The sequence below is a fragment of the Penicillium hordei genome, assembly GCF_028827395.1.
Source record: "Penicillium hordei strain IBT 12815 chromosome Unknown utg000001l_segment0_segment0, whole genome shotgun sequence".
Taxonomy (NCBI): Eukaryota; Fungi; Ascomycota; class Eurotiomycetes; order Eurotiales; family Aspergillaceae; genus Penicillium; species Penicillium hordei.
In genome coordinates, this window is record NW_026623142.1 from 902,258 (window position 1) to 923,237 (window position 20,980).

The window sequence follows — 20,980 nt, forward strand, 5'->3', positions numbered from 1 at the left end:
GATGACCTGGCAGACCCTGTTTAAGTTCTGGATCAAGTTATATAGCGCGTAGACCCTGAGTACCCTCTATTCTCTTTGTGTATTTCATTTGAAGGTTTGTTTCCGCTCTAATAGATTGGAAATTACCTACCATTCAAGGCGACCCTTACAAAAATTGCAATTCGAAACACCTACGGGCGCTAGTTAGCCGATTCAACCTGCCACACGATCATCCGTTTCAACTCCAAGCTATCGCGTTTCAAGCTTCCACCGCCGTCATCCGGTCTGGGATTGTGATTGGTGGGGTGTGGTGGACTTCAGGCACCTGGTGCGTGTGATTGGTTGAAAAGGGGAAGTTTGCAAACGCTTCGGTTCTTATAGGTATGATTATCCATCCCGTCTTGTGTTTTGTCGCTGTCTCTTCTCTTTCCATTCTTCTCTGTCCATTCCCTTCATTCTCTTCTATTCATCCTATTCATTCATTTCTTTGGACATTTCATTGTTCTCATCTCTTTTGGGAAGGAACCGTGCTGGAGATTGACTCTTTAAATCTTCTTTTGTTTCCTGCATATCGCTGCTGGTCAAGCGTTGGACTCGATTCATATTTCGATTTGTTCCAGTGCTGGTTGCTGAACTATCCTTATTCCCTAGACATCCTTTCTTTTTTCCTACTTCGCTGCTGGTCCAGCGTTATCAATTTACAATATGGCCGTTTTACAAACATCCATCGCGATCTTTATCGCTCATATCTTCCTTTTGCTCGGTTTGCCAGCCTCTTTGGTCGCAGCTGTGCCAGTCGCCGTTCCCGTCTCCCCCGTTAACAACGTATTGGCGACTACTCAAAAGACATCTGCCGCCTCAAGCTACTGGGTTGCCGATATTGAGCGCCAGGGTGTCGTCCCTTTCGCAAAGAGCACCGACTACAAGATCTTCCGAAATGTGAAGGACTATGGTGCCAAGGGTCAGTGATTCATCTAAACTCTATACCCTCGGGAAACATTCTAACTATATCATAGGTGATGGCTCTACTGACGACACTGTGGCTATCAACAAGGCTATTTCTTCTGGAGGTCGGTGTGGCAAGGGCTGTGATTCCTCTACCACCACCCCTGCTATCGTCTACTTCCCACCTGGTACCTATGTTGTCTCAAAGCCCATCGTCCAGTACTACTACACCCAGATCGTTGGTGATGCTGTCGAACTGCCCATCATCAAGGCCTCCGCCAGTTTCGCGGGCATGGCTGTGATTGATTCCGATCCCTACGAGGACAATGGCGACAATTGGTTCACCAACCAAAACAACTTCTTCCGCGCCATTCGCAACTTGGTCATTGATCTGACCAGCGTCCCCGCTGGCTCCGGTGCAGGTATCCACTGGCAGGTCGGCCAGGCTACCAGCTTGCAGAACATTCGTTTCGAGATGGTTAAGGGTGGCGGTGACGCCAACAAGCAGCAGGGTATCTTCATGGACAACGGATCCGGTGGTTTCATGTCCGACTTGACTTTCAATGGCGGTAACTACGGCATGTTCCTCGGTAACCAACAGTTCACTACCCGTAACTTGGTCTTCAACGACTGCCAGACTGCCATCTTCATGAACTGGAACTGGGCCTGGACTTTCAAGTCCGTCAAGATCAACAACTGTGAGGTCGGTCTGAATATGTCCACTTCCCCTTCCAACCAGACCGTTGGCTCGGTCTTGATGCTGGACAGCAAGCTCACCAACACCCCCACCGGTATCGTTACTGCTTGGACCCAGACGAGCATCCCCGTTGGCGGTGGTGACCTTATTTTGGATAACGTGGACTTCTCTGGCTCCAAGGTTGCTGTCGCTGGTGTTGATGGCAAGACCATCCTGGCAGGTGGCTCCGTCGTCGACAACTGGGTCCAGGGTAACACCTACACCCCGTCCAAGACTATCAACAAGCGCGCCACCGAGGCTGAGCCCGAGCTGATTACCGTTGTCGAGACCGTTACGGAGACTGTCCTTGCCTGTCCCGCTTCCTACGGCCTTCCTAGCGCCAGCCTTGCGGGCAGCGATGTTCCTGCCCCCGCGAAGACTGCATCACTTGGATCTGCTCCCGCTCCTTCGCCTGCCCCGGTTGCTGGCACCAGCGGCGATACTGATCGCACTACCAACACTGCCTCCATTCCTGCGCTGAACAGTGTCTCTCTTCTCGGCGGAGCCTCTTCTGAGGCTTCCGAAGTCCCGGAGCCCACTCCCGCAGCTGCTCCTTCTACTGAGGCCCCTGTCACTTCCGCGGTGCCTGTTGGTTCTTCGCCCTCTAGTGTAGTTTCTGCCAAGCAACCTTCTGTCCCTGTCACCTCCACTGCTGCCCCTGCTAAAACCACTGGCAGCGGCTCTCAAGTTAGCCAGGCCCCTCAGTCCGGCAGTGACAGCAGCACCGCCACTTGCGGTGCCGCGGCCGCCGTTTCCTCTGCCCGCACCCAGAGCGCTTTGAAGACTGCTTCCAAGCCAGCTAGTCTGCTCAAGGGTGGTGCTATCTTTGAACGCTCGAAGCCGCTGTACGAGGATGTCGCAGCCTCCTCTTTCATTAGCGTCAAGTCTGCTGGTGCCAAGGGTGACGGAACCACTGATGACACCGAGGCTATCCAGAAGATCTTTGACAGCTACAAGGATGGTCAGGTTATCTACTTTGATCACGGTGCCTATGTTATCACCTCCACCATCAAGGTTCCCAAGGATATCAAGATCACTGGTGAGATCTGGCCCATGCTTATGGCACACGGCAAGCAGTTCGCCGACCAGAAGAAGCCCGTCCCTGTCTTCCAGGTCGGCCAAAAGGGTGACACTGGATCTGTCGAGATGAGCGACCTCATTATCACCACCAAGGGTCCCGCCCCTGGTGCCATTCTCATGGAGTGGAACGTTGCTGGCTCATCCCAAGGCTCCGCCGGTATGTGGGATGTTCACTTCCGCATCGGTGGTGCCGCTGGTACCGAGCTGCAGAGTGACACCTGCCCCAAGACCCCTGAGGAGAAGACCACCCCCAAGGAGGAGTGCATGGCCGCCTTCATGCTCCTGCACATCACCCAAAAGGGTAGTGCCTACCTCGAGAACACCTGGTTCTGGACCGCCGACCACGAGCTCGACCTTGAGGATCACAACCAGATCAATGTCTACACCGGCCGTGGTGTGCTCATCGAGTCACAGAACCCCGTTTGGCTGTGGGGCACCTCTTCGGAGCACCACCAACTGTACAACTACCAAGTCTCAAGTGCTAAGAATGTCTTCATGGGCCTCATCCAATCCGAGACTCCATACTACCAATCCAACCCGACCTCGTTGACCCCTTACACCCCGCAAAACTCCTGGAATGACCCCGACTTCTCGAACTGCACGACAAACTCCTGCCGCAAGGCCTGGGGTCTTCGTGTCCTCGGCTCCTCGGACGTCTTCGTCTATGGTGCCGGTCTCTACAGTTTCTTCGAGAACTACGCCCAGTCCTGTCTTAACTCCGAGGACTGCCAGGAGAACATGGTTGAGGTCGATTGTTCGGATGTCAAGCTGTATGGTCTTAGCACCAAGGCTTCTGTCAACATGGTTACCTCGTCCAGTGGCAAGTCCCTGGTCCCGCAAAAGCCGAATAGGAGTAACTTCTGCTCCACTATCGCGCTCTTTGAACAGTCTGCTTAGATTATTATTCTTTTCTCTTGAATCATTTTTAAGATTATTCTTATTTTTGTGAGGGTTCTTTTGTTGTAAACAATATCATATTTTATCTTCTGTATTCCCCCACCGCTGTATGAGATTCAATCTCCATTTTCTATTTCCTATCTGTTCACTCTAGACAGTTATTTTTCTTACATTGTTCCTACCTAGGCAGTCTTCTGCTCGATACCACAGTATTCGGTTCCTTTCATGATTGAGGTCTTCAATAGACTTTTTCATTTCTGTGATCGATGTGATGATATACAATGCCATGGCAACTAGTTTACGAGCATTGCCCTCGTAGCTTTCAGTTATTGCCCTTGTGAAAGCAAAACTCGCGACCTGGAGACGATTCCTACTCCTTTCCCAAGGATAAGAAGAAAGTAGAACGGTCCTTTGATCCCCATTTGAAATCATATTAGCGAAACAAAAGGGTACGATGCGAACAAGAATATAGTAACCCCAAAAGACATTAGGATAAAAGTGAAAACAAGGTAGGACTACCTAGATAGCAGTACCATTTTACTCCGAACATAAATCAAGCTAAGAAACATGCGAACTCTCAAGCCTCAACCGCAACCTGACTATAAGCCCCCGGAAAGTCCCTCATATTCTCCTCAATCTCTCCCTTCCTCCGACAAAACTGCACATAAGCCCCATCACTCCTCACCAACCCATCCTCCTTCAACCTCAAATACTCCTCACGCAATAAATGCGTAAATCCCCACATCTTACTCACAACAACCTTCTGCCTCCCAGGAAACTTATACATAGATCTCCTCAAGGCCTCAACAGCCGTCCCCCGATGCCGATCAACAGTCCTCACAGAAATCAAAATCTGACCAACATTGACCCGAGCAACTTTCCCAGCGGGTTTCCCGAAGGCACCACGCATGCCCGTTTGCAACCGATCTGCGCCGGCCACGCTGAGCATCTTATTGATTCGGATTACGTGATAGGGGTGTACTCTGATACGCATGTGGAAGGATTCTTTACCGGCGGTTTTGACGAGGTGCCTTTTGAGAAGATTAGAGTCAGCTATATTATATGGCCTGGAATGAAAATGAGAGAGCAGATGGGGGGGAGTAAGCGTACTTGTTGGCACAGATACGTGCGGCTTCCAGTGCCTCGGAACTCAGTTGTTCATACTCGTTCGAGACTAAGTGGACGGTACAGGGGAAATCGTCCACTGAGGCCTTCTTCCGGCCGAGATCGAAAATGCGGATCTTGGCGTCTGGGACGCCGCGGTTGAAGCGGGATTTGGGATAGGGCTGGGGGATTTAGTTGGTTATACTTGTACTTGTGGAGAGGAAGTATAAGTATACTCACCTTGTTCTTGCAGTAACGGTAACAGCGTGCTGGTCTTCGTGCCATTTTTGGAATCTTAGGAGACTAGGAGATTGAGAGAAGTTGTAACTGATATGCTGAGAACAGAAGTCCATTGTATGTCCTTTATATAGCGAGTTTGAGAATTTGAGACTCGGGATTTTCATAGTAAAGATATTAGACCCACATGGCTTCGGGTTCCGAAGACGGGGGAATTTCTAACTAATCTACCCTATGCCATATGGTATGTCATATGGTATAGGGTTGCATAGTAGGTGAATTGGTAATATGTTGTCTCGGACAGTTCATACGCCGTCTTTCTGTTTCATTGTGTTTCCAGAATCTCAATCTGTTCTGACTCATTTCCATCTATTGGGATTTTCTCGAAGACAGAGTCTGGTGTTAAAATATAGTTATGTTCATACTATGAGGTTTTTAAACTTGAATGTATTCTTTACATCTAATCCTTCATTCGTAACTAGTCCGATATACTATAACATTCCACTTATAATCTTAGAACTTAAGCAACAAGTACAACATAGAGATTAAGACCAAATACGAAAGAGGGAATGGGGCCGAAAAACACGGTGACTCAAGTAAGCACTAGTTCACTTGTTAACTAACATCCTTGTTGATTGGTAATTAATATACCTGCATGTTATTCGCCACCTTTGTATCCTCTTGACTTCAATGAATCGGATCAGCCTAGGTTGTGATGTTCGTGACTTCCCAAGAGACGCCGATGCATACACATCACCAAAATCAGAACAAACCCAGCAAACCCCAACGACTTCAATTTCGGAGTTCATGCGACCCCTGCGCAGCATCCAAGGTACGCTGCACAAAAGAGCAGCAAGGTTGTTCCCGATGTGTTCAAAATGACCTCAAATGCATATATGGACGATCGCGACGGAAAGGTAAACCACCTTCCAACAAGACTACCTCCGTCCATGCACCTGTTCATCATCCGTCTTCTCGAGTTCCGGTATCTCTATCTCCCCCAGCCCCCGGGCAACCATCCTGGACCCCCGGCCTGAATCACCACCAGCCAAACTATAACCATAGTTGTAGCTGGTACCGCGCTTCGAACCCGACCGAATGGGAAAGAAGAAGAAATAACTTGACTCCCAGCTTGACTCCAGATGCAGGAATCTCGCATTTGTCAACGCCAGAATTCGGATGGCCTAACACGGCCGGGCCAGATCCCATGGTGACCCATGGCCACCGCCTCGGTTCCCTTCAAGAGATGAGAGGGATGGACGAGAACAGCGGTGGTCAGAATGGAAACGAAGTGCGACACGACCATGAAGATCAACACGAATCTTGTATCGCGGTAGCATGTCGGACGCTCTCCTCGTTATACCAATTCATCCAATCCGATTGCGTGAACGGAGATACAACCGACCATAATCAATCTCGCAGCATGCCGAAACCACGAACCCCGCAGGAATCCCCCGAAGAGGATATTGTGCTTTGCACGACTCGATCTGCTACAGAGACGGTTTCTCGATTATTAAATTGCACTGCAAGATCCTGCGCACGGGATCCTTCTATCCTCCTCGTCCTCGGCTCGATTCTTTTGAAGATCCTGGCCTGGTATGAAGCACTCTACCATTCTGAAATTGGTGGGCTGGGCCTGTCAGCCACCTCGTCGCCGAATGGCCTCGAAGATGTGGGCTCGAATAGCAGCCAGTCTAGCGATGGACACCCCACAGGCCTCTCGAAACCGTCTGAAAGTATGAAATACTCGATATATACCGTCCCATTGACCATTCCCTTGACTATTGGTGCTTTCAATCTCTCTCACACCACGGAGACAAGGATGAAAGCCCAACTACTGCTGTGCGAGGTGCAGACTTTATCTCAAGTTTGCCAGACACTCGACCGTCGAGTTCAGGCTGCTGAGGGTATACGGGGTGAAAATGATCTGTGTGGACAGTCAGATACCCATTTACTACGGAAGGTGGGCGAGCTGCAGCATGCATTGACTGTGGTGTGTATGCATGTGCCATCGCTGGGATAGAGTGTCTATATCTTATATCTATACCCATAGAGCTAGATTTGGCTATATACTACATAACATCACTTGGAACATTTCTCATACACTATCTAGATTTTTCAACACATGAAGTACATCAAGCAGACAAATCCCGAAAATAACAGGAAGAAGCACCGACGCAATGACTATTGAAACTACTCTACTCGTTCTCCCTTTCATCGCAGGCACTCTTTTCGGAGACGCAGGTAGAAATATTGGCGCCGGGAGCAGAACGGCACTTGTTGAAGGCGTCTTGACAATCATCCTCATCGGAGACTGAGCGCTCTGGGTGTGGCGAGTGCAACTTTGCAGGAGAATTGGTCTGGTCATGGCGACAGGCCTCCCTGTCAGAGAAACATGTTGAGAGGTTCGCGCCTGGGGTGGTGACGCATTTGTTGTAAGCGTCGTCGCAGGTAGAGTCGGTATTCATCGCCGTAATGCTAGTTACCAAGGTAAGGGTGAGGGTGAGGAGGGATTTCAGGTGGACCATTGCGGCTGGTTGGTTTGGAATGAAGGGTTGTGGGTTTGTATTGTAGTATTGCGATGACGGGAATATTTGAGATGATGGTCAGGGCTGAGGGTTATGGCATGATGGCGATCTTTATAGAAAGTGGTTTTAGGGGATGTTGCTTTGGTTGTTGGGCTTGCAAAGGGGTACGGTGCATTGCAGTTATTGGATGTATGATGTGCAATGCTGTCCGCTGTGTTGATCATTTCCAACTCGGCCAAATCGAGTATGCATTGGGTAGGACGAATGACGAGAAATAGTTCCTGTGCTGCTAGGGGAACTTCGATATGGAGTATGCATAATGTCTTACATTGTGGGTGGATCGTGAAGAGGAACAATATATGCCGTCAAAGCTTGGGATCAGAGAAATTTGATATTGTAGTGTGCAACAACCCACCGAGACCACATTCCAAGTCCGTCAGTGTAAGACTCAAGCTCCAAGCATTGAAGAAGCCTCGGAATCGCGGGGTGATCAACATGATCGACACAAATCATGGGTACCTTGCGCTAGTCTCTACCTGCACGTTGTCCAATAGTCTCTAATGACTTAATATTTACATTGCAGTGTCTCCTTACACAGGATCAATGAGTACCGTTTGAAGCTGTTGTATTGGAGTTCTAGGTAATGACTCGCTTGGTTTCACCATAACGGTTACTCATCCTGAACACCACGTAAAGGTGTAAGTCCTGTTCAGGTGCTGCACAGGACCCGTGCAGCTGGGTTAGGGGAAAGGGGAGGTGAGGCAAGAAGAGGGAGATCATAGTGCTGAGCTCTCAATTTCGATGGAGACCCCAGAAAAGTACAGTCTGTATCCACAGAGGTGAGGCTAAGAGGGCCGGATAAAGTCCCCAAGGAGGTCCCTAGTGGTTCGCGGGGGGCTGTTTCATACCGTCCGCCACACATGCTTCGTGCCAGAGTTGAGACCGAAGCCCCAACCCAGTGTCAACCTTAACTGGACCGCGGCAAATATCATCAGAGTCCTCAGGTTACCCTTCGGACAACAGAACCACGATGTGCAATGTGGACCCTGGAGACGGGGGGAAGAGGGGGAGGGGTTAGGGAGACAGTGGCGTGGAGAAGGAAGAAATGAGAGGAGAGAGAAATTGGGGATGGGGGTATTTATATTTCCCCAGTGGCCGAAAGCAAACGGGAAATTGCGGTGACGAGTTGTCCGTTACCCAAAAGGGAAGGCACCCACCGCGGGCCTGAATGGGGTTGATAGAAGATAAGACGATTTCTTGCTGTTTGGAATATGATCTAGCAGATTCTCACTGAAAGGGCTCTACAACCAGTTGATCCTAGTCGCTTGGGCACTACCGGAAACTGCTGATCGTCGACACCCTACCAATAAACACTCAAGCAGCCCTTGTCTCGAGCGTCGACTTGAAATTGATCAATGCTGATTATTGTGAAGACCTCAAGAACCGCACTAAGTTTTCAAGTTAATATGTAATTTTCTGCAAGGATTTATCCATTCTACAAAAGAACATTGCATTAAAACAACACATAGTTATACAACGCTCTCTTCTCCAGGTAAAATAAAACCCGAAGAATATTGGAACTGTGGGTGGACTTAAGAGTCAAAGCTATCCAAAATGAAAAAGCTAATCCAAATTTTTTATGTCATCTAGAGCTCCTTTTTCAGGGAATGCTCAGGCTTGTGGGTGGTCTCGTAATCAACATGCACATAGGCACGTTCAACGTCGGGAAGCGACTCGAGCTTAATCTGGAGCTCTTCGGCGACATCGTGGGTGGCACGCAGAGATGCCTCTGCGTCCATGACGACATCCACCTCGACAAGCAGGCGGGGGCCAGATGTGTATGCACGGACGGTATCGATGGCAGTGATGACGGGAGAGTGCGTCATTGCTGATAGTAATGTTAGTGAATGGTTTTATCAGGAGTCCAAAAAGAACCGAAAGGGAATGAACGTACCGATGTAAGTGATGAGCTGCTGCATCTTGGTGTCGGCAGTAACGCCGACGAGCAACTGGAACTCGCCATAGGCGGAGTGCAGCCACAGCGCACTTACCAGCACGGATAGGATAATAGCACCCATAGGATCGATCCACCAACGCAACTTACTACCACCGACGGAGGTCAGAATACCGAACCCGTTGATGAATAGATCATTGCGGTGATCCTCCCACAGAATGCGGATTTGAGACACCTGGTTGCGTAGGGCCCAGCAGTACAGGAAAAGGGCAAATTTCGTGGCAAAGGCGACGGCAACAGCAATGACGGAGGGGAGGTGGAAAGACTGGGTTTCTTCCTCGGAGCCAGATACCAGTTCGCGAATAGAGAAGGCGATAATGATGAAAGAGACAGCGGTCATAAGGAAGCAGAAGCAGATATTGCCAGCGGTTTCAATGCGGGCCTTTCCAGCCGGGAACTTGCGTGGATCAACACGGTTGACTGCCTTGTTACACAGCAGGAGGGTCAGGTTGGACATGGGGTCGAAGACGGCGTCGGCCATTGTGGTGAACAGAGAGAGCGATCCGGATGACACGGCACCGTACACCTGGATGACGGAGAGAATGATATTTGCGGCAAAACTACCGTAAACAGCGATGCGGTACTTGAGACGGTTGTCGATGCTCAATTCGCGGGCGGCACGTCGGTGCTCCTCGACGGGTTTCAGCATGCGCTCAATGTTTTCATTTTGAGACTCGTAGAATCCCTGCAGCTTCTTGGTGACAAAGGCCTGTTTTCCAAGATGGACAGTGTCTTTCACTATGGAACCCACTTTCCGGCTCTTGTTTGCAGTGGTGGAATCCCGTTTCCGCGAGGTATTGGCTTTCATCTGCCGGATCTCATCCTCGGTCTTCAGCTTTGAGGCAAGTTGGAATGGGTCGCTTTCGGGGGTATAACGTGGCGGGGGTTGACCTTCTTCATCGCTTGAACTGCCACTGCGGTGTTGTTGCAAGGTGGTGAGCTCGTGCTCTAGGGCGGTTGTGGTCCCCTCGTTGATAGAAAGTGGAGCCATTCTGTCGGCCCGGTGTGACGGCGAGTTGCTATGGCTGTGATGCAAGCTTTGGAAGGCATGTGGGTGATTGGAAAGACTGTGACGCAAATGTTCCTCCATGATGAACGAGATGAATGGGCTGGATTTGGTGAATGGGATGAAAGAAACCCTTGATGTAAGGAGAGAAATAAATTCCTCTAATCGTGGCTGTGCAAGGTTATCTTATCGAGATGATCTTGCTCCGCTTTAGCTCCTTGGCACAGCAATTTCCATGTACAACATCCCAACATACAAAGTACATACATTACGGTTGCAGGTATTCGGGACATTATCATTGGATATTCAATGGTACCTGAATAAGGTATGCTAATAGCGCTGAATGTTATGCTACTGGCTCACATGACAACTTAGATACTTCGGTTCTTTAGATTCGGGTAGAACGCTCACTGTTATTAACGAGGAATCGTAACTCTGTCTGCAAAGGCTGGGATGACTCCAATATGGTATCTGTTTACTTTGGAACCTGTTGAATTTAGTGTGGTCAAGTTACGGCATGGTGTTGGTGAGTTCATTCAGGTATAATTACTCTATTCCATTTAAGGTGAAGCTCTATTTTGGAAAAATTGCCCCCAAGAAGTTGGAGCATCTAACTGTAATTTAGAAATATAACCGTGCCAAGCGCCCAACACACCGCCGTGTATTGGTGCGCCCCACTAGATAGCCATTTTTCACCAGATAGCCAATTTTCAATTTATTCACCTATGAAAATACTATTTACAGGTAACCACCATGACTATCTACATACCAATTTCCACCATTACTATCTCTTGCCGCCATTGAAGCTTTATGCTTAGTCTCTAATAAATCCCTTGCTTCTTGGGCCCGTTGTTGGGCTTCCAATTCCTTAGCATGCTTTGCCTGTAGCCGCTTCAACTTCCTAGCATTGGCATCCTGTCTTTTTACCATCATCCTATTCGCGCATATAGGTGATAGGACATTGCCTTTGGTCCTAAGAAGCGATTTCCCATTTTTTGGCGTATATGTAGTTGATTTGTAGGACTGAGCCTTCTTTAAAGAGGCCTTCAATAATTCAACCTCTTGATATAAAAGCGTATTTGCATCTATACTTCGTTGAATATGCCTTTGTACGCTCTTCTGTAGATGCTCTAGATCATTGGCAAGCTTAGTATTAAGCTTTTTAACCCGCTCAATTGTATCTAGCGGTGAATTGGTGACTGAGCTTGTAAAATCTGGGGGGGGGGATGGCGTGAAAATCCTAAGGGGGGACCCTTGAATATCTCTTTCACGGAGAGGAGTAAGAATAATATCTAGATCTAAGGGGTAAATACCCCTAGATCTAAATGAATCTCGGATCGTTCTCTACGTAAAAGCTCGCTCTCTAATATCCTAGATAATCCGAAAAAAATCCCGCTTCTTACTTATACTTCCACCCTATATAACGATCTCGTTATTTGCCGTATGGAAATGGTGTTTTAAGCTTTAAAAGGCTTGACCATCTAGCGGCTGGCAGAGATGGGTGGTATAGGGTAAAAAATAAAAGGGGATAATGAATTTTTCCCGGTAAAAATTAACGAATTCGAAGGTTGTATGAGAACTATGGTTATCTATTAAAAGAAGCCTTGGCCTCCCTTTTTTAACCCGGTCAATTGTAGCTTTATAAAAAGAGAAGAGCTATTGAAGTGCGGTTTCATCGTCAACCTAACCATTTGGCGTAGGTTTAATTCGAAAATCGGGGGTTATAATATTTTTATACCACTCCTCTATATATAAACTACCCTTAGGTAGAAACTATAGTAGCATTAACCAGCCATCGGCAGCAATACATTCAATACCGGTAATTGACTCTGACTGACCACCGGTAGGGATATCGCTTATTATACGAGAGGTAATAACCTTACGTTGCTTCCCTTGGCCAATTCGGTAGCCGGTTTCGTCCTAATTGTAAATCTTATGCGGTAGGAATTGATGCTGGTTAACCACTATAGAAAGGTGATTAAACCAGAGAAGTAAAGCACCGTAATCTTCACTCTCTACCCTCGATTTTTCCTTTAGTTTTTAGGTAATATAATTGAGCCCTAGGGGTAGTCTTGTAATAAAGCGATACGCCTAGTTATGGCCGACAACCCGGTCTTCGCTAGCTATTTTTAAGATAGTATTTGCAGCATCTTCAACCATCTCGGGGGTAGGTGATATATACGCACTATCTAGGGTTTGAATCTAGCTAGTAAGGGCCTTTTCTTGAATTAAATTCAAGGTTCTGGTTGCTTTGGCGCGGTCGGAATTGGACTGGCGGCCCTGGACTCGGCCCCTTAGTCGACCGCGGGAAACCCTATAATCCCGGGCTAATTGAGCGAGATTGGGCTTGGTAGATGTATGGTATGCTTTGACGGCTTCTTGGATCCGATCCTCGATATTTTCGGTTGAAATTGACATCGTGGTATAGTATAAAAATGTATGGGAAGTTGATACAATTGTGAAAATTGGCTATCTGGTGAAAAATGGCTATCTAGTGGGGCGCACCAATACACGGCGGTGTGTTGGGCGCTTGGCACGGTTAATTGTGAAAAACATAATAATTTTTTTAGTTAAATAATATCTCACTTAATGTCGTGAGATTTGGTTAATTCCTTCAATTAACGAAAACCCTCACTTTATTTGTTTATATAAAAGTGGTTCGCTACTACATCGGACCAGATAAAATGGATTAAGACAAGTCACTATGGCCTTAATGCTGTGGGTTCCTAGCATTAATCTAATTTTTCATAGTTAGTTTCATACTTTACTATATGTTAAATTTAATAATAAAGGTCCTCCTTATTCCAAAGGTACAGAGTCAATTTGCCGAGTTCCTTAATGATTGTTCTCTCAAACGCCTTGTGTATTCTCTATTGCTTACTTGAGTTAGTTTCTAGGTACGGTTTTTTTATTCTTTTTTTTATTCTTTTTTATTCTATCTTCTTCGGGCGTGGCGGACGACGCAAGTGATCGGCTGTGAACGCTCCATTTTTCTGTTCTTAATTCTACGAAATAAACTGAGTACAAGTAGATATAGTAGAAGATTGGGTGGTGAGGTAGAGGAGCTGGTGGCACAGAAACAGAAGAGCCTATAATGTCCACGATGTAGTTCTCTCTGAGCGAGACAGCTAAAAGTGTAACCCCTGCGATATGTAATGGCATCAAATCATCGGGCCAACTTAAGCCAACGCAACGCAGCACCACCCGCTATAAATGGCATACAATCCCCATTCACCTTCCTCCTCCTCCTCCTTCTTCTCTCATCTTCATCAATCATCTTCATCAATCATCTTCATCAATCATCTTCACATTTCTGCTTTCAGACCACTCTTACGCAATCAACACTACACTTCATACCAACATTACATTTCAACTCATCAATATGGTTAAAGAACCAATCACCCCTAAGAAGGCCGCCAAGCCTGTCAAGGCAGGAATCGTAAAGCGCACCCCTGTCAAGGCCAAGGGTTCCCTTGCAAATGTCTCATCCTCTACCATTGACCGGGACCTGGTGTTCCTGTGGAATTGCGTTAAGATGTCCACCGGAATGAAGGTAAGTGTCTCTCAGTTGTCACATGTCCAATCAACACATGACAGCACACAATATGACTGCACACCATACAAAAGCATGCCATTTACTGACTGGGTTATCCTACAGATTGACTGGCCTGCCGTCGCTAAAGATGCTGGCAAGTCCGTTGGCACTGTCCAGAAACAGTGGTCTCGCCTGAACATCAAGCTGGAGAAGGGTGTCCCAGCTTTCAATGCCAGCGTCTCCAATAAGGACGCCGACGATGCTGAGGATGCCGACAATACCGACGACGCCAATGGTGAGGAGTAAATGGAACAAGATTTCGGTGGCAACGCACGGAGGAATGCGATAGTGAAGATAGCCACCTTTTCTCTTGACTTTTACTGGTTTCACGTCAATTTTTTTTTAAATTTCTTTTGCTCAATGTTCTTGGGTTGCACTCCAATATGTGCCCATTAGTCTTGTGCGCGTGAGGGCAGCATCTCTGCAGAGATGTCTGTGACGTTCCGCGGTTCTTTTCTTTTTTCAAGACTCAATCCAATGAACCCGGTTTCAAAAAAACCCTTTAAAATCTTGATCCTAGTAAGAAAAATAGGAATAATTTCTGAGCAGGAAACAAAGGTTTGAACCGTTCAAAGTGATGTTGAAGTTGTCGATGTATAATCGCGGTTGAATCTTCCGATCTTGAACCCTATAGTGGACCAATGAATCCAACATCGATCCTTGTCCAATCCTTGTTCAACTAATGTCCGACTCATGTCCAACTGGGTTCTAATACGTCCAACTTGTACAATATAACCCTAAGATGACCTCATTCCTGCATGACCCCAGATCCGAGCCCCTCATTTAATACCCCGCCCCCTTCCAGCTCATCTTTGTACTTCCCATCTTACCTCAAATCCATCTATTTCATCTTCATCATGTCCAACCCCTACTTTGATATTGAATACACTACGAATCGTGGCCAGGGTAAGTCTACTCTCTCGTCTCAATCCAGCCAGACTAACACCATGTAGTGGAAAACTGGGGCCGCATCGAGTTCAAACTTTATGATGACGTCGTCCCCAAGACCGCGGCCAACTTCCGCGCCCTCGCAACAGGAGAAAAGGGCTTCGGCTATGCAGGCTCTGCTTTCCACCGTGTGATTTCCGGGTTCATGGCCCAGGGTGGTGACTTTACACGCGGCAATGTCAGTCGCGGGATCACGGCGAAATCCGAGCTCCGGCTAATTTCTATTCTCTCTTTTAGGGTACGGGCGGCAAGTCTATCTACGGCGAGAAGTTTGCAGATGAGAACTTCAGGGCCAAGCATACTAAGGGTGGACTGCTCTCTATGGCAAATGCTGGACCCAACACCAATGGTTCTCAGTTCTTCATTACTGTGAGTCGAAACTATGCTAAAGTAGATTGGAGACGGGTTGGACTGACTGGATTAGTTTGTGGAAACTCCCCATTTGGATGGCAAGCACGTTGTCTTTGGAGAGGTTGTTTCCGGTCAGGATATTCTCCAGAAGATGGAGAGCAAGAGCTTGGATCGGTCTGGAAAGACTGATGGTACCATTAAGATTGCTGCTTCGGGAGCAGTCTAGGCTATCTGAGGAACCATTCGATGCTCTATTCTATCTAAACAGCTTACTGGATAGCAATATGGGTGTGAATTCGTCCACTCTCGTATAGTGTCATTCTCCACGCGTTTTTCTATCTCTAGACTGCTATTAAGTCATGTAGAATAAACCCTCAAAGCCCGAGGAACCAACTTTGCCGAAGAGTCTGTGAAAATGAAAAGAACGAGTAACTAACAACATGCTAACTATACATACACAATTAGATCCAAAATCATTTCACAGCAACCATAAACAACCGCGGATACTTCAACAACACCCTCCCATCAACAGAAACCGGATAAGCACCCTGCAACCGCCTCAAATAACCCTTCAAGAAATCCACCTTCTCCGAATCCTCCAACGGATCCAAAAACGGCCTCAACCCGGTCCCCTTGACCCACTCAATAACCGCCTCGTGGCTCTCAAGTGCATGATAATAACTCGTCTCAAATACATGAACCTGACCACAAAATGGCTTCACCAGATCATACAGTTCCTGCGGCGACTGGAACCCATCTCGCTGCACACTAGCAAGTTTCTCCGCCCACGGGCCGTCAGCAGCAGTTTCGTTCATGAGGGCATGCGTAGGCTCGTTGAGATTGTGCGGGACCTGGAGTGCGAAAACAGCGCCCTTTTCCTGGGGTTCCAGCAGACGTTTAATGATAGCAATGCGGTCGTCGGCTTTCAGCCATTGGAACACCGCGTTCGAGAAGAAGAGGTCGACGGGCTTGGTTGGGTCGGGTGTGTAGGTTGACAGATCTGCGACGTGGAAGTCTCGGTCTGGGAGGACTTTCTTTGCGCGGTTGATCATGTCCGGCGATGAGTCTAGACCGGTTATTGTTGCTGTTGGGTATGCCGTTGCCAGGACTGTTGTTGAGTTCGCTGGGCCGCAGCCTAGATCGATTATTCTCTTTGGGGCTATCAGGGGCACATGCGATAGGAGATCGCGGGCGGGCTGGGTGCGTTCATTTTCGAACTTGAGATATTGGTTTGCGCTCCAGTCTTTGGTTTGGGGCATTGTTGTTGTGAACTGTCTGTAGACTGGTCTTGAGACTTGGATTGGGATTCTTAAGGAGTGGGCGCATAATTTGGTTGTTGTTGGGCTTAGGGGCCACATTCTTGGGGAGTGGGCGAATAATTTGGTTGTTGGGTTGAGGCGACAGTGCATTGTTTCGATGATTTGAAATACTAAAATATGCTTGGCTGTGGGGGAAACGCTTGTTTTTATATTGATATCGATGTCTTACATTTGTTGAGGTGAGCTCAGGAAGTGGCGATATCGGATGTTCATCGATCTCGCCGATATCGCTATGAAGCAGCGTTGCAATGGAATCCAGGATCGTCAAGCATGGTAAATCTGACATCTAATTACCGATATATCTAACTACTAACTGACGTAGAAGGTACAGGTAGATATCGAATGCTAAACATGATGTGCTTCCGACATTATGCTGCCCACTTTTTAGTGGGCCGTTCTTTACGCCTTCCGCATTTAGTTACCCACCAGGTTGCCGAGCAAGGCCTCGAACCAGGATAGGACATCTGAAGCATTGCTAGTGGAGAAAGGCAGGCCTGATGCGCTAGCGGAGGGCTCGGCGCTGGAGGTAGGGACTTGCGCTGCGGCAGAAGTAGCCGATGCACGAGCAGTGGTGGCGAAAGTGGTAGGCTGAGCAGCAGCGGTGGGAGTTTGAACTGCGCCAGATGGGGTGGTAGTCACAGCGATCTCCGTAGCGCTGGAGGTCGAGGAGGCCGAGGAGGCCGACGACGCAGCGGGAGCCGAGCCAGATCCACCGACAGTGAAGTCGACACACGACTCGTAGGTCTGGTCGATGGATTCGGCGTACCAGTACCACTGCAACACACAGTCACCGGCGGTAGCACACTGGCTTCCGAGATCATCGGGGATGGTGACGCTGAAGTCGGTCTCATCGGGCTTGACGCCGGTGGCGGTGGATGCATAGACATCCCAGGAGATCAGCGGAGCGCCAATGACCTTGTTGGAGGAAGTGGCGACGACGGAGACGTTGGCGACACCGGTGTGGGGGGCGCGGATGTCGACTTTGAAGGGGACCTTCTGTCCTGCCTTGTAAGACTGGACGTTATCCTTGTTGTCCGCGAACTTGTAGCCCTTGCAAAGCCAGATATCACACTCGGCGGCCTTGTAATCATTCTGGCTGGAGGCAACTTGCAGCTCGCCTTGGATGTTACCGTACTTGTCGGAGTCTTGGTTGGACTGGACTTGTTGGCCACAGGCGGCTCCCATTGCGGTACCGGGCTGGCGAGCTTCCGGACTAGTGACGAAGCCATGGGCGTTGACCAAGGAAATGATGCTGGCGAAAGCCAGAGCGGGAGCGAAGTTCTTCATGTTTGACGAGTTGGTATGTCGGAGGAAGTGAATGGAAATGATCGGTAAACCAGACCGATGAATGAATGTATAGTTGATGAACGAAGTCTGCACGGTCTCAAACCGGAGAAAAATGAATGTGAAAATGAATGAGAATTCAAAAAAGACTGGCCAGCATGCTCAACTGGCCTTGTGTTGCGCTGGTAGGCCGCTGCTTATATACTCTGTGGTAGACATATTCGAAAGGAGCTCTAGCTGATCTGTATGGGACATTAATCAACTGCAAACAGTAGCTCGAGAATTATCAGAGACATCTCGAACAGCGAGTAGGGCCGAATGCACGTATCAATCACACTGAAACACATCGGATATAGCCAAGGGATAACGCTCCCCCCACCAGGAGGGGACCAGTGAGACCGACGGTAAATGTAAATCGCATCACATCGGGACAATGTGGCCTCCGGTCCGTATTGAACTAGATTGGATGATCGTCTCTCCCGGGACGAGGCCGGCGTTCCTGAGGCTAGGGTTGCCAAGCCTTCACGCGCCGAACAGGGATACACCGAGTTTCACGTTAATGGGGCCTGCCAAGGAGGGGCTGGCAGGTGAGACATGGAATTAATGGGCGCTTTACTTTGATTAAGAACGTGGAGATGCTAGAATAAACTTGAATTGGCAGCTTTGCTCGGACGTTTATCCAATTTCATTCCAGGGTGAACCTGGCTCTTGGTAGTCCACTCGATGCTTTGAAAAACAAACTAAATGTTATGAAACTAACTAAATATTTCTTAGGTTATCAAGGGTTTCGCACTAGAGTCTACTCCGTAATAAAGATGAATGTGAAAGGCCGTTGATCTGGACTAATCATCAGAAAGATACGGAGTAGAAATAATCGAGCTATGCATCATTATATCTACTTTCCAAGGTCACCAAATACCCATTCAAGCGTATTAGCAGTTATAATTATACATTGTGATATAGATCGGGATATTAGATTGTGTGAAATATTCCCATTCAAGTGCCGTCTTGGCCTCATGGATATGAGACAGAGCCTCCAGCGCATACTTATATTAGTCTGGACTGGCTAACCAAGTGGACCGGGAATCCTCGGATTTACGTTGGCTTTGATCGGTATACATTCTGTGTCTATAGACTGATCGAGATTGGTGCAAAAAATAAGTACAATATCACATGCTAAATATCTGACGCTTTAGCTGCTTCACCTTTGTCGCACCTTTTCCCAAGATGAGCTTATCTTGTACACAAGGTTGTAATGAAGCAATGGATAGTATTTCCCAGATTAAGCAAATCACAATCATTCACATTAGACAATTTTGATTGTTACGATATGTTTCAGTGAAACAACATTGGATGTATCTACTCAGGACAAGCCTCCAAAAACGACATCTCATCTCGTGTGTATCACTAGAGGAACATCATCCCTCAACTTCTAGTGATTCAGTGACAGATCAAAAATAATCTTCCCTTTCGCATGCCCTCCATCCAATCTCTTGAATACCTCTTCGTACTGCTCAAGAGGCCAGACACTATCCACCAATCCCCGACACAACCCCTTCTCAACCAACTTCGAAATCTCCTCTAATTGTCTCCTTATAGGCTCCATGATAAAGAACAAATCCTTCACATCTTCACCCTCAAAGCCATCCGGACGGACCTGCAAAGGTGGTTGATAGATACTCAGCACAACACCACCATCCTTAACAGTCCACCACGCATCCCCAAGAGCCTTACCCCCAACACAATCAACAACGACATCCACCTTATTAGAAGGCAACTGCGTAGCCCACTCCTTCAAATCCGCAACCCGATAATCAAGCACCTCCTTCGCACCCAGAGACTTCACAAGCTCCACATTCCGAGAACCACACGTCGCAACCACCTCCGCACCAAGCAACGTCGCCAACTGCACAAGCCAAATCCCCACACTACCCGAAGCAGCGGTAACAAGAACTCTCTTCCCCGCCCAAACAGCCCTAGTAGCCTCCAGATCTACCTCTCCCTGGCTTCCTTGGGTACCGAGAGCATGAACAAAAAGAACCTGCCAAGCCGTCTGCGCAGAGACAGGAATCGCAGCAGCCTGGACCCAGCTTAGACTCTTCGGCTTGTGTGCCAACTCGTCCGCCACAGCGATGGAATACTCGCACGCATTTCCCGGTCGGATATAGTTTGTGCGCGCGTATACTTCATCGCCGGGTTGGAAGGGCGAATCTGGTGGTGCTGCGATGACGACTCCCGCCATGTCTGGGCATGGGATTAGAGTACGCTCGGTTGGTGGGGGGAAATTCTTTGGCCAGAGGAGTTCGCCGGCGCAGGGACTGCAGGCTTTTATTTGGATTAGATGTTCGCCCTGCGTGTGGTCTGGAGTCGGGAGGGGTGTGGTTGTTAAGGTGAGAGTTTTGGAGGAGGCGGTTGGTTGGATGATGCTGTTCATTTTGGAGGGGAGGGTAGTTGACATATTTGGATTTTTGTAGAGATAGATATGTTGTTATTTGTAATGAGGAATTGGTTAGTATTGTCTCGCTGGGTTAAGTTATTTATATAGTTCAAATGTCAAGGCGTCATTCCCCGTAGCCGGGTTCCCGCATAGCCTATTTGATAGCCTATCTCCCCGCACATACACGGAGGACTTGGGGAATGTACCCAAGTATATTGTACACTCGTTTCAATCAGAATTAACCTGGTTGTTACAAGCTTCGTATTTCTCGTGTCGGAAATCAAGAATTACGAATCATAAAAATCTATGCCCCGGAAAGCCATGCCATCTCTCGAAGCTTATAAAACAGGATAAACAAGCTCAACCTGGGAAACTTCAAAGTGATAACTGTAGGTAGTTAGTTAACTAGATATTCCATAGTTATGTAATATTAATGAAACTTTTGATCGGAAAGAGCCCCAGTCGTAAAGTTTGATGATCACGAGAATATCCCTATTCGAGGGAATGGAGTGGGATTCAG

General features: G+C 48.0%; 12 protein-coding genes across 12 annotated transcripts; 4 read left to right on the top strand and 8 right to left on the bottom strand.

Annotated features, from left to right (window-relative positions):
* Window positions 1–684: 684 nt before the first annotated feature.
* Window positions 685–3,637, top strand: N7537_000331 (glycoside hydrolase family 55 protein; the record flags this gene model as incomplete). The annotated part of the gene is made up of 2 exons (XM_056891389.1): window positions 685–940; window positions 996–3,637. The coding sequence occupies 2 exons, from the start codon at window positions 685–687 to the stop codon at window positions 3,635–3,637; spliced, it is 2,898 nt and encodes a 965-aa protein (XP_056756384.1).
* Window positions 3,638–4,214: 577 nt separating this feature from the next.
* N7537_000332 (60S ribosomal protein uL16) lies at window positions 4,215–5,026 on the bottom strand (the record flags this gene model as incomplete). The annotated part of the gene is made up of 3 exons (XM_056891390.1): window positions 4,215–4,668; window positions 4,748–4,923; window positions 4,982–5,026. 3 exons carry the CDS (start codon window positions 5,024–5,026, stop codon window positions 4,215–4,217), a joined length of 675 nt encoding a protein of 224 aa, XP_056756385.1.
* A 1,159-nt stretch (window positions 5,027–6,185) lies between these two features.
* Window positions 6,186–7,001, top strand: N7537_000333 (Ribosomal protein L10e/L16; the record flags this gene model as incomplete). The annotated part of the gene is made up of 1 exon (XM_056891391.1): window positions 6,186–7,001. The coding sequence occupies one exon, from the start codon at window positions 6,186–6,188 to the stop codon at window positions 6,999–7,001; it is 816 nt and encodes a 271-aa protein (XP_056756386.1).
* Window positions 7,002–7,176: 175 nt separating this feature from the next.
* On the bottom strand, window positions 7,177–7,506 carry N7537_000334 (uncharacterized protein; the record flags this gene model as incomplete). The annotated part of the gene is made up of 1 exon (XM_056891392.1): window positions 7,177–7,506. One exon carries the CDS (start codon window positions 7,504–7,506, stop codon window positions 7,177–7,179), a length of 330 nt encoding a protein of 109 aa, XP_056756387.1.
* A 1,646-nt stretch (window positions 7,507–9,152) lies between these two features.
* Window positions 9,153–10,610, bottom strand: N7537_000335 (cation diffusion facilitator family transporter; the record flags this gene model as incomplete). Its single annotated transcript, XM_056891393.1, has 2 exons — window positions 9,153–9,394; window positions 9,461–10,610. 2 exons carry the CDS (start codon window positions 10,608–10,610, stop codon window positions 9,153–9,155), a joined length of 1,392 nt encoding a protein of 463 aa, XP_056756388.1.
* A 687-nt stretch (window positions 10,611–11,297) lies between these two features.
* On the bottom strand, window positions 11,298–12,217 carry N7537_000336 (uncharacterized protein; the record flags this gene model as incomplete). The annotated part of the gene is made up of 3 exons (XM_056891394.1): window positions 11,298–11,656; window positions 12,005–12,105; window positions 12,150–12,217. Coding segments are annotated over 3 exons (528 nt in total), but the record flags the coding sequence as incomplete, so codon positions are not given.
* An 82-nt stretch (window positions 12,218–12,299) lies between these two features.
* On the bottom strand, window positions 12,300–12,686 carry N7537_000337 (uncharacterized protein; the record flags this gene model as incomplete). The annotated part of the gene is made up of 3 exons (XM_056891395.1): window positions 12,300–12,446; window positions 12,492–12,557; window positions 12,633–12,686. The coding sequence occupies 3 exons, from the start codon at window positions 12,684–12,686 to the stop codon at window positions 12,300–12,302; spliced, it is 267 nt and encodes an 88-aa protein (XP_056756390.1).
* Window positions 12,687–13,908: 1,222 nt separating this feature from the next.
* On the top strand, window positions 13,909–14,367 carry N7537_000338 (uncharacterized protein; the record flags this gene model as incomplete). Its single annotated transcript, XM_056891396.1, has 2 exons — window positions 13,909–14,079; window positions 14,185–14,367. 2 exons carry the CDS (start codon window positions 13,909–13,911, stop codon window positions 14,365–14,367), a joined length of 354 nt encoding a protein of 117 aa, XP_056756391.1.
* A 611-nt stretch (window positions 14,368–14,978) lies between these two features.
* On the top strand, window positions 14,979–15,656 carry N7537_000339 (uncharacterized protein; the record flags this gene model as incomplete). The annotated part of the gene is made up of 4 exons (XM_056891397.1): window positions 14,979–15,027; window positions 15,075–15,247; window positions 15,307–15,438; window positions 15,494–15,656. The coding sequence occupies 4 exons, from the start codon at window positions 14,979–14,981 to the stop codon at window positions 15,644–15,646; spliced, it is 507 nt and encodes a 168-aa protein (XP_056756392.1). The 3' UTR covers window positions 15,647–15,656.
* Window positions 15,657–15,893: 237 nt separating this feature from the next.
* N7537_000340 (uncharacterized protein) lies at window positions 15,894–16,679 on the bottom strand (the record flags this gene model as incomplete). The annotated part of the gene is made up of 1 exon (XM_056891398.1): window positions 15,894–16,679. The coding sequence occupies one exon, from the start codon at window positions 16,677–16,679 to the stop codon at window positions 15,894–15,896; it is 786 nt and encodes a 261-aa protein (XP_056756393.1).
* A 474-nt stretch (window positions 16,680–17,153) lies between these two features.
* N7537_000341 (lytic polysaccharide monooxygenase) lies at window positions 17,154–18,026 on the bottom strand (the record flags this gene model as incomplete). Its single annotated transcript, XM_056891399.1, has 1 exon — window positions 17,154–18,026. The coding sequence occupies one exon, from the start codon at window positions 18,024–18,026 to the stop codon at window positions 17,154–17,156; it is 873 nt and encodes a 290-aa protein (XP_056756394.1).
* Window positions 18,027–19,455: 1,429 nt separating this feature from the next.
* N7537_000342 (NADP-dependent oxidoreductase) lies at window positions 19,456–20,457 on the bottom strand (the record flags this gene model as incomplete). Its single annotated transcript, XM_056891400.1, has 1 exon — window positions 19,456–20,457. The coding sequence occupies one exon, from the start codon at window positions 20,455–20,457 to the stop codon at window positions 19,456–19,458; it is 1,002 nt and encodes a 333-aa protein (XP_056756395.1).
* Window positions 20,458–20,980: the final 523 nt, after the last annotated feature.